The sequence below is a fragment of the Erpetoichthys calabaricus genome, chromosome 6, assembly GCF_900747795.2.
Source record: "Erpetoichthys calabaricus chromosome 6, fErpCal1.3, whole genome shotgun sequence".
In the NCBI taxonomy this organism is placed as follows: Eukaryota; Metazoa; Chordata; class Cladistia; order Polypteriformes; family Polypteridae; genus Erpetoichthys; species Erpetoichthys calabaricus.
In genome coordinates this window covers 102,911,199-102,923,579 of record NC_041399.2, presented here as the reverse complement: position 1 = coordinate 102,923,579, position 12,381 = coordinate 102,911,199, and the positions used below count along the sequence as shown (strand labels likewise).

The following is a 12,381-nucleotide window of genomic DNA, read 5'->3' as shown; positions in this document are numbered from 1 at the left end:
ACTAAATCAGCCACCTGCTCCCGGAAGGAGACACTATGCTGTTTTCAAATTGCACTAAGCACTCACCTTTGTGCTGTAAAGCTGATTTAGTAAGGTGGCATTTCTAAACAGGATTTCTGTCTTCGCTTCCGATCCACTGAATAGAATTAGAGACCTTTCTCTAATGAAAAAGTACTGACTGTCAAGTTTAGAAGCTCATGTGAGCACTAGCAAAGGTTCACGGTCGGCCCTCCTGATGTGTGGTAATCTGGAAAACCAATAAGCTCACTCTAGATGTATCGGTATTCATGTTTAGGAATTCCTTTTTTTCTTCTCTTTAGCCAGTTGTCCTGAACATATGGCTTAAAATCAAATAGCATGACTATGAAGTTTATCACAAACTTTTGATCTAAGGTACTGTGTTACAGAGTAAATGTAAGATTGGCTGTTGCTAATAAATATATATACTTTTAATAAATTTTCTCAAAGAATAACTACAACCTCGGTCCACAGTTTTTGCCAGTGCTAATGGCCTACGGCTTTAAAATAACCTTTTAGCAATTTTGATCATTTTTACTGCAATGCTAATTCTAACTTTCAGGTGATGAGTAACTAGGTAGGGAGAAGTTTTGCACCTTCTTTTAAACATCTGTATACTATGTTTTTTGATTTATGTTTATGTATGGATAGATATAGGTAGATAGTGTTATGTCTGATTATCTTTTAATGTTTTATTGTAGCCAGTGCATATTGTTATACCTTAAAACTCCAAGATGTCACTTGCATAAACTTAATTGTTTTGTTATATTGGTTTGCTGTATGTGTCTGTTTCTCCAAAACAGTTTGAAATTATCAGCATGACTTTGTTTTTCTCTGTTTAAATACTTAATAGTGTGTTAACTATTTTACAGGACCTAAGGGAAGTGTGGCTTAATTATCCACTACATCCTCTGCAAGTAAGTTTCTATGACTCTGTGTACTCTTTCTGAATACTGTAAACCTTGAGTTAGTGGTGTGGCCTTTATGGGGCACCCCAAACCATTGATAAAATTGCTACAGATGCAGGCCCAGGTTAAATTAAAGTCTTTTATTTAAAAAAAAAATCATTACAAAGCTTATTTTCAATTAGTTCACCTTACTAGAATGATTTCTTTTTTTCCTCATTAACTCATCCAAGCCTTCTAGGTGAGCTTCACCCTACTCCTCTCCCAACTTTGACTCACCATAGAAAGGTGAAGTGCTCCCTTTTCCCCTGGGCCTGGGAGTACTTCCAGTGCAACAAGTTTGTGCCCGGAAGCACTTCTGGGCCAGGTGGAACCTCTCCCTGACAGGGAAGCCTGCCCCCTGTAACTCCCCCTAGCAGCACCAAAGGACCTCAGCAGGGCTGTCCACCACAAGTACAACTCCCATGCAGGCAGCCCTGTGAGAGTCAAAACACAATCCATCCAGCCTATTGGAGACATGCTTGGCTTTGTGAGGCAGTCTCCCTCTATTCTTCCACTCCAATGTCCACCTGACCGGGAAAGATAACCATTAACTACACTGGCTGGGACGGCTATTTGTACACACATTACTTTAAAGAGTGGGAAAAAAAATCTTGCTTAAATACTTCTCCAACAATACTGGAACCAATTACTTTTTCAATTGAATGATTTGATGGATGCTTTCTTTTCCTGTAGTATGTTCAGCAATTAAAAATGTATTGTGTCAATGTATACTTTGAATTCCAATCAAGTAAACTTTCAAATATATCCACTGGGCATAAGCAGTAGTTATACACTCATTCATCTTATATGAGCTGTGGCATTTATTCAAGAGAAGCCATCTTCACTTTAAACAACTGCGTGGTGTACTGTCTGCTGTTTTTTTTTTTGTTTTTTTTTTTTTGTTATCATTGTTTGTTCTTGAGAAAAGGTGTAGAGAAAATAATTTATTATTTTAAATAGGAGAACTCCCATGCACATATGCCTGTTAAATGCCCAATTTTAAATGGGCTGTGTAGGTATTGTAAAAACTGTGACCTTTATATTGTCCAGGATTTACAATAATTTTCTTTAATCTTTTATTTTTCTCTTTATCTGTACTTTGCAATAATTCTTTATGGTTTATGTACTTGCATTATACCGTTTCATTTGCCATTTTCTCTTTTTCAAGTACTCTCTCATTCATAGAATATATACTCTGTAATCCAAGTTTTTTTCATCATCTGCTTACTGTAATGAAAATTTCAAATAACGACTTCTCCTTTAATAATAGAGCAGTTAACCCAGACACTGTGCTGTATTTTTGAACATCCTTTCATTCTTAAGCAATGTAAATGCTTTAGCTCTATTCATTTAATATGATCATTTAGCCTCTGAGTGGAAAACTCCTGAAAGTTTTTATTTTCCACATAGACGTTCTATAATTTTTTATACTGATATGTGTAGTTGTCAGGTATTAATGAATGTCAGTAGCTGTGGCACTGAAGCTTTTATTATTCTTTTTTTTTCTGTTGATTGATTAGGTGCAGGAACCCAATACAGATCGGCAGCTCATTGAGACATCGCCAGTCTTACAGAAGTTAACTGAGTTTGAAAATGCGATTGGAGTTCTTTTTACCCATGTTCGACTGCTGGCACGAGCCTTTACACTACGCACTGTGGGATTTAATCATCTAACACTGTAAGTGCTAAAACATTTAAAGTTGTTTGAAATTAAGATAAAGTATTCAACATGTGTGTCATTCTATCTTCTTCCCAGACAGTTGCTTTGTTACGTTATTCAGTTTTCTTTAAAAATTTTGTATTAAAGAAAAAAAGTTATCTATCAGCAGCTTATAACCACAACTTAATGGGACAATATTATAAATGTATATGCCTTAAAATTTATGGCATACAGTAATCCCTCGCTATATCGCGCTTCGACTTTCGCGGCTTCACTCTATCGCGGATTTTATATGTAAGCATATCTAAATATATAACGCGGATTTTTCGCTGCTTCGCGGGTTTCTGTGGACAATGGGTCTTTTTACTTCTGGTACATGCTTCCTCGGTTGGTTTGCCCAGTTGATTTCATACAAGGGACGCTATTGGCAGATGACTAAGAAGCTACCTAATCAGAGCACACAGTTAAGTTCCTGTGTGCTGATTGGCTCAGCGACGGAGTGCTGCATTAATCAGGAAGTCTCATCTCACTCATTCAGCATTAACGTGCTCCTGCTACTGCTTCAGGGGCCGTGTCCAAGCGCCAACAGAAGATGCAAATGATTGCAGAAAAGGTAAAAGTTTTGGATATGTTGAAGGAAGGGAACAGCTACACCGCTGCAGGACACCATTATGGCATCAATGAGTCCACGATTCTTTTTATTTAAAAAGGAGGAAAAGCATATAAGATCTACGGCCGCAGTGTCCTTTAACCAGGGCGCAAAACGAGTTGCAAGTGGACGTGATAAGGCAGTAGTCTGGATGGAAACTGCTTTAGGGATTTGGATTGAAGACTGCCGGAAGGAGAACAACGGCGGTGCTACACAGTCGCCTGAAGAAGATCCTTTAGAAGAGCTGTAACGCTTTCCTTTGTTGTGCAGTAAAATTAAACTCATCGTTATCGGACAAGTCGTCGTGTCATTGTTGGTGAGTAACCATAATTAATTATCTACGTACAGTGCTTATTACATGTACATAGTTTAGTGTCACTGTACACACATTTTACTGTATACAGTTTTTCTTGCATTGTGCGTATTTATTGCTGGTGGCCTGTCTGTCGTAATGGCTGTAGCATATGTGATATCGGAGACGCTCGATATCTTTAAAATAATATTTAGGTTTTACTGTATATAAACTGTGTTTACATACATAATTTCAACGAATCTTACCTAATATCTAAGAGAATACAAAGGGTTTATGCTGTATAATTGTGCGGGAAATATTTATAATAGTGTGGGAGAGTTTATAAGGGCTTAAAATATATAAAAAGAACCATATGAACATATGGTTTCTACTTCGCGGATTTTCACCTTTCGCAGGGGGTTCTGGAACGCAACCCCCGCGATGGAGGAGGGATTACTGTATTGCCACTTTTAAAATGCAGTATGTCAGGTTTCAAAGTAATTGTCCTCTACATTACAGTAGGTTGAAAATAATTTTATAGATTATTTTTGTAACATCTTGAGAGGAAAATTAGTAATTCAGGTTACTTTTTGTATATTGCTTTCCAATTTAGATATGTACTTAAATATTCAAAATGTACATTTACTCTGTTACTCTCTTGATATATGATTTCAAAGGGTTTGTTTCTAAATTCACATGTGCATGTTCAAAAGAGGTACTTTTAACTTACAGAAGTTCAAAATACTATCTGATTTCCCTATGAAAACCTGTTGCAGAAGTACCATCCCATGATCATGTTTCTTAGTTTACGTTAAGGAAAACTCCATTATACAATTAAAGTATACTTTTACTTGTCTGAGAGTGAAATTCTGCTAGTCCCAGAAAGCAAGTCTACTTAGTGTAAGTTAATAAAAGTTGAAAAAATTAAAAAGAGAGACAGAAACACATCTTTTTGGTGGTTGTAATGAACCTGATAAATGGTCCATAGTTAAAACTTTGTTTGTCTAACTTCATTTTTTTCCTGTGTGCACTTAAAGCCAACACACTAATGCAGCAACTAAAAACCAGATTAATGATATGAATATAATCCTTTCTGTATATAATTTGTATATATTATCATATACTAACTATATCCATTAGCTGTAGCTCATGTTTTTGCTTTTTATTTTATTTTTTTTGTATAAATGAAACTCTGCTGTCATCGGAAACTTAGCCAGAGATAATAAGTCCATTTCAAGACCTTTTTTTTTTTTTTTTTTGCCAAATCCCATGTTGACTTCTGCCTAACAGTATGCTACCAAAACTGTCAGATAAAATATTTTTCTACCCTACATGTCAATGCCAGTGATCGACTTTTGGTTTATACTTTGCTGTATGCTATCGTTCTTGGTGAACTAAATTTTAATTGAAGTTTCTGTGGTATAAATAATCAATTTTTCAATATCAGCTACTTCTTTGAATATTAAAATGTATCAATTTTTTTCTTGTAAAATCCATCTACATCTATAATTAACTAAAAAAAATACCTTACATATAACATTAAATATTTAAAAATATAAAATTAGCATCGTTGGAATGACTTTATTTCGTTTTTATTTAATAGAATCTGGTAAACAAATTAATTTCATGTTAGTTTTTTAATGTTGCAGATTGCTTAATTTTTTTTTCTCCATTTTTAGAGGCCACAATCAAAGGATGGAATTCCTTGGAGACTCCATAATGCAGCTTGTGGCCACAGAGTACTTATTTATCCATTTCCCAGACCACCATGAAGGCCATTTAACGGTAAAGGAAGCACATTTTAGTAAAAGCTTATATAAAAAGTGCATTTTCAAAACACATTAGTGAAGGTATATTCCCAAGCTTTATGTGCTTTTTTAGTTATTTAGTTTACATGCATTTTAGACATTTAAAGCAAAAGTAAAAATATCTTTGTGCAATGGAGTAGTTGCTAATTTCTAGTCAATTAAAAAATAAAATATAAAAAATAAGTTATTTTGCACATATTTTTTTAAACTAATAGATCCAATGGTAAGCACTCACCTTTCACATCCACTTTGTTTTTCTTTGTCATAATGAAATAAGTTTTATTTTGCCTTATGAGTAAATTGTAATGATTTGATTACATTTTCATGAATTTTTGTTTATTTTCAGTTGCTAAGAAGTTCATTGGTGAACAATAGGACTCAGGCTAAAGTGGCGGAGGAATTAGGCATGCAGGAATATGCCATTACAAATGATAAAACCAAACGACCTGTGGCTTTGAGGACAAAGACTCTTGCAGATCTGTTGGAATGTAAGTGAAAGAGACCTTTAATAAATTGTTTTAATTGATTTTACTCATTTTATATTTCTTCTACTGTACATAGAACTTCACTGCATATTTTTAAAACTTAATGCAGCAAAGGGAAACTGTTAGTCTGAGTGGTAGCGCTGCTGCTTTGCAATAAGAAGATGAGTTCACATCCCAGGTCCTTCTTGTGTGGTAGTGCTTTGAGTAGTGAGAAAACAGCTATACAGTAGACCCTCAGTTAATTGGCAGCCATGGGGATTAGTAGATGCCGGATAAATGTAGTTTCTGTTTGCTTAATAGTGCAGTCCATAAGAATTAAAAGCAACTTAACTCTTTGATGGCTGTATATTTTCTTCAGCAACCTATGGCGCTATCTTCACGCAGCTGTCAGCCACTGGAACTAAAGGTGGATCTGGCGAGAGAATGCTCAAAGCAAAATATTCTGTAGTCAGCGTTTTCTGTATTATTGCTGAATCGGACTCTGATTTATCACACCGATTTTGATTCAAGTGATCTGGAGATCGAAAATGAAAGTGATATACCAGCATCATCTGATGGGTCCCTAGCTGATTGTAGTGCTGAATGCATTCGTGTAGCAGCTGGTAGCTACGTGAAGATGTGCGCGAGTTATCTAGGAGCAACGAAACTTTACTATCCTCTGACATTCCTTTCTTTTTTAAATTTTCTGTGACACTGGGAACAAACAAATGGTGGAACCACTTCGTAAAAATTTCAGCATCCATCCAACACGGGGAGGTTTAGTTCTGCCTTTAAGGCACTTTGGATTGTCAAATTTGCCAATCACACATACTGTAACTTTACCGTATATGTTCCTGATGCATTTGCACATACGAGCACAGTTGTACGCTCTTTGTTTAGCTTGAACCCATGAACCACCTTTTCATTACCACCAGCCAAAGTAAAATTGGACAAACACTTCCACATTAACCCAGTCTTATCTGCATTGTAAATCTGCTTTGCAGTCAAGGTATTTTCTTCAACTAATTCACTAAATACATTATGAAATTAAGCTGAAGCTTCAAACTCTACCGATATCTGCTCACCTGACAAGTCTAGCTTACAAATGCCATGGCGAATTGAGTAAGCAAGCCACTTGAAAATGAACACTGTCCCTCAAAATTTTAAATCAAAAAATACCAACCAACCGTATTAAAGACAAAGAAAGGGTAGTTGAGGTTAGATCATATATCTACACATGTGGGAGAGGTAGACAAGCATGTGGTGGGTGAGTACTGGTGCTCAAGGCGTGGCCTTACACATGGGGTGTGTGTGCTCAGTGCACCAAGTTTAAACTTACAATTCCTCGAAATCTATTTTATTTTAAGAATTGTTTCTTCGATTTTTTTTTTTGTCATTTGCTTGAGAGTGCTGGTTGCTTGAGTTCTGATTAATCGAGAGTCCAGTAGTAGTAGTAGTAGCAGCAGCAATGAATATGCGTTTAAAGGGTGTCTATTGTGAAAGAAAAACATTGTCAGTACTTGCTTACTATAGATAATGTGATACTTCAACAAGTTAAACACTTATAATTCAGCGTATACCTTCTTTATACAGCAGTGCTGTCCTCTTGCTTTATCTCTTATCTGTTCACCAAAAGTCAGCAATGTTTACAGAAAATGATTTTGCCAAATGTAATGGTGTTTACTCGGTTGGAAAAATGCTTCATGATAGATAAATAAGCAGCTAAAAAGAAGATGCAAATGACTAATAGTGTTAATAACATGGAAATATATGCATTAATAGTCCAAATTACATACATGCTTTTACAATGCATAGTTAAAAATGCTTGTCATGGCTCAGTGGCTTTCATAGATAACAGATTCTAATTTAAGTGATGTAAAAATGGCATTGATTGAGGTCCTGTTGGTAATTGTGGAGGGTATATGCTTATAGTTCAGATTTCATAAACAAAATATTTTTAAAATAAATACCCAATGGAGAGTCTAAAATTTTTGTTGAAGTCTCAAAGCAAAGTTGCTGGCTACTTTGGACTATAATGAAGGTTTGCTGATAAATTATAGTGTCAAAGAAGTAGTGGATCATTAGAATGTGCAAATATTGCAGTTATAAGGATGCCTTTAATGTAAAAATGGTTATTATTAGTTTAACTTATTTTCTCACTCAATGCTTACAGAGTGACACATACATCCCCTTACATTCATTTCTAGATAAGTATTTTTTATTTTTATTCTTTTTTTTTTTTTTTTTTTTTTTTTTTTTTTTGTTACCTTACCTCAAGCAGCAGGAGAAGTAACCTGTTGTACCAGAGGTTTGTGTAAGCTGCATGCACAACTCTCCCAAATTTTGACAAACTTGTATTGGAAATCTTTTTTTTATGTTAGGAGCAACTTTTAGACAAAAAAAAAATGTATGTTGCATTCTGTTCAAGATATTTAATTGAAAATTTAACTTTCTTGACAAATTTCCTTTAAAAATAAATGTGACAAATTTCAACCAAATCGGCCCATTGGGGACCAAGTTGTACCATGCAGACAGACTAATGGACAATAACAGTAGGTTCTCTTATCACATTTTATGCAAACACACCTAAAACTGCATACAAGGTGTGGCCACTGGGTTGGCATCTCACAACCCATCCCTATTTCCATCCATTATAACAGCCTCCCTACCATTAAAGGTACCACTAAATAACCTGAGCAGGATGCCCGTCCACCCATATTCTGAATGAATATTATAAAATTTTATGAGAAAGCAATAAGAGCATACAACCAGAGAAAAATCATTAAGCATAATAAGGAATCACCTCGGAAGTTAGTCATTAAACTAAAAAATTGTAAATTCATGGTATGTTGTTGGGTGCAAAATGGTTTAAGGACAGAGAACAAAAAGTGATGTTGAGAGGAACCTTTTCTGAAGTAGGAGAGGTTAAACGTGTTAACCCTCAGGGATCAGAGCTATATACAATGATCTAAACCAGAAGAGAGAAAATAAGTTGGTTTAGTTTGGTATCATCATGCAACCTCTTGATTATGAGGCAGCAGTTCTTATCTCTACACCAGTGAAAATATTTAGGTTGTGTCGATTGATACAGTGCATCCGGAAAGTATTCACAGCGCATCACTTTTTCCACATTTTGTTATGTTACAGCCTTATTCCAAAATAGATTAATTTTTTTTCCTCAGACTTCTACACACAACACCCCATAATGACAATGTGAAAAAAGTTTACTTGAGATTTTTGCAAATTTATTAAAAATAAAAAAAATTGAGAAAGCACATGTACATAAGTATTCACAGCCTTTGCCATGAAGCTCAAAATTGAGCTCAGGTGCATCCTGTTTCCCCTGATCATCCTTGAGATGTTTCTGCAGCTTAATTGGAGTCCACCTGTGGTAAATTCAGTTGATTGGACATGATTTGGAAAGGCACACACCTGTCTATATAAGGTCCCACAGTTGACAGTTCATGTCAGAGCACAAACCAAGCATGAGGTCAAAGGAATTGTCTGTAGACCTCCGAGACAGGATTGTCTCGAGGCACAAATCTGGGGAAGGTTACAGAAAAAATTCTGCTGGTTTGAAGGTCCCAATGAGCACAGTGGCCTCGATCATCCGTAAGTGGAAAAAGTTTGAAACCACCAGGACTCTTCCTAGAGCTGGCTGGCCATCTAAACTGAGCGATCGGGGGAGAAGGGCCTTAGTCAGGGAGGTGACCAAGAACCCGATGGTCACTCTGTCAGAGCTCCAGAGGTCCTCTGTGGAGAGAGGAGAACCTTCCAGAAGGACAACCATCTCTGCAGCAATCCACCAATCAAGCCTGTATGGTAGAGTGGCCAGACGGAAGCCACTCCTTAGTAAAAGGCACATGGCAGCCCGCCTGGAGTTTGCCAAAAGGCACCTGAAGGACTCTCAGACCATGAGAAAGAAAATTCTCTGGTCTGATGAGACAAAGATTGAACTCTTTGGTGTGAATGCCAGGTGTCACGTTTGGAGGAAACCAGGCACCGCTCATCACCAGGCCAGTACCATCTCTACAGTGAAGCATGGTGGTGGCAGCATCATGCTGTGGGGATGTTTTTCAGCGGCAGGGACTGGGAGACTAGTCAGGATAAAGGGAAAGATGACTGCAGCAATGTACAGAGACATCCTGGATGAAAACCTGCTGCAGAGCGCTTTTGATCTCAGACTGGGGCGACAGTTCATCTTTCAGCAGGACAATGAACCTAAGCACACAGCCAAGATATCAAAGGAGTGGCTTCAGGACAACTCTGTGAATGTTCTTGAGTGGCCCAGCCAGAGCCCAGACTTGAATCCAATTGAACATCTCTGGAGAGATCTTAAAATGGCTGTGCACCGACGCTTCCCATCCAAACTGATGGAGCTTGAGAGGTGCTACAAAGAGGAATGGGCGAAACTGGCCAAGGATAGGTGTGCCAAGCTTGTGGCATCATATTCAAAAAGACTTGAGGCTGTAATTGCTGCCAAAGGTGCATCGACAAAGTATTCAGAAAAGGCTGTGAATACTTATGTACATGTGATTTCTCCATTTTTTTTTTTTTAATAAATTTGCAAAAACCTCAAGTAAACTTTTTTCACGTTGTCATCATGGGATGTTGTATATAGAATTCTGAGGGAAAAAATTAATTTAATCCATTTTGGAATAAGGTTGTAACATAACAAAATGTGGAAAAAGTGATGCGCTGTGAATACTTTCCGGATGCACTGTATTTGGGCTTTGGTTTTTACACATTTACAGCAACATGTGAATTAAATAATTGCTTTTTCTTTGGTTATATTGTTGAGTAAAAGCGCACTTGTTTTGTTATACCTTTTGTGAAAGTGTTTCATTTGATATTTGGACTTCAGACTTCACACATTATACACTCCACATCAGCATTTTACCAATTATTAGTAAAATATGAAAAAAATTTCTATTCTAGTTATGTGTTCAACAGTTCCTGCCTTGCATTTCCTGTCATCATACATTTACAGAGACCGTTGTAGACACAGAACACACATGAAATGTATGTGTTCCAAATAACGATATATTATTTATCCTATACATTTCAAGACACCTCACACCCAGATAAACAGACTTGGCCTCTGAGAATTTTCCGTCTGATTTTAGTAGCGTTGGTGGGGGATGGGATAGAAGGCTGCTTGCTACTTGTTTGACACATTTGCAAACAAAAGACACTAATGACGAGGTGTGAAGGAATTTAAGGTGGCCCGGTATACAACTTTTTTCATAGGCTTCAGCGAGGCTAGTGTTAAATTTCTTATGCCACATATCTCCACACACCTATATTCTTTTCAAATCCTTCTTCAGTGATTAGACTTATTTTACATTATCTGCAACTCCACCACGTTTGTAGATGATACCAAACTAAACCAGCTTGTTTTCTGTCTTTGGGTTTAGATCATTGTATATATCTCTGATCCCTAACACTTTTAACCTCTCCTACTTCTGAAAAGGTTCCTCTCAACATTACTTTTTGTTCTCAGTCCTTAAACCATTTTGTACCCAATCATATTATTACATAATAGTAATAATAATAGCAAAACGATAAATGCGGGGAAGACCCGGGATCAAACCCGCTTCCTCTTGATTTAGAAGCAGTCATTCTTCCCTTACACCAGCCATGTTTAGGCTGCGTCGATTGATATTTGGGCTTTTTACACATTGAAAGTAACATGTAAATTGAAAATTTTCTTTTTTTTCGTTTGTATTCTTCAATAAAGGCGCACTTGTTTTGTTATACTTTTTGTGAAACTGTTTACGTGATATTTGCACTTCAGTCTTCACACATTTTACACTTAATGTCAGCATTTTGTCAAGTATTACTATAACATGAAAAGTTTGTTTTAGTTATGGGTTCAACATTTCTTGCCTCTCATTTCCTGTCATACTACAATTACCCAGATTGTTGTAGACACAGAGCACACATGAAATGTATGTATTCCAAATAACGATATATTATTTACCCTATAAAATTCAAGACACCTCAAACCCAGATAAACAGACTTGAGGTCTGATCATTTTGTGTCTGACACATACAGTTAGGTCCATAAATATTTGGACAGAGAACTTTTTTTCTAATTTTGGTTCTGTACATTACTACAATGAATTTTAAATGAAACAACTCAGATGCAGTTGAAGTGCAGACTTTCAGCTTTAAGTCAGTGGGGTGAACAAAATGATTGCATAAAAATGTGAGGCAACTAAAGCATTTTTTTAACACAATTCCTTCATTTCAGGGGCTCAAAAGTAATTGAACAAATTAAATAACTGGAAATAAAATGTTCATTTCTAATACTTGGTTGAAAACCCATTGCTGGCAATGACAGCCTGAAGTCTTGAACACATGGACATCAGCAGATGCTGGGTTTCCTCCTTTTTAATGCTTTGCCAGGCCTTTACTACAGTGACTTTCAGTTGCTGTTTGTTTGTGGGCCTTTCTGTCCAAAGTTTTAGTCTTCAACAAGTGAAATGCATGCTCAATTGGGTTAGATCAGGTGACTGACTTGGCCATTCAAGAATTTTC

General features: G+C 36.5%; 1 protein-coding gene across 1 annotated transcript in view; it reads left to right on the top strand.

Moving 5' to 3' along the window:
- The window catches only part of drosha (drosha ribonuclease III), a 139,709-nt gene that overhangs the window by 111,742 nt on the left and 15,586 nt on the right, over nucleotides 1-12,381 (top strand). Inside the window, exons 24-27 of the mRNA XM_028803821.2 lie at nucleotides 891-935; nucleotides 2,486-2,643; nucleotides 5,246-5,351; nucleotides 5,721-5,862. Coding sequence (XP_028659654.1) covers nucleotides 891-935; nucleotides 2,486-2,643; nucleotides 5,246-5,351; nucleotides 5,721-5,862 — 451 coding nt within the window. The remainder of the gene's footprint in view (nucleotides 1-890; nucleotides 936-2,485; nucleotides 2,644-5,245; nucleotides 5,352-5,720; nucleotides 5,863-12,381) is intronic.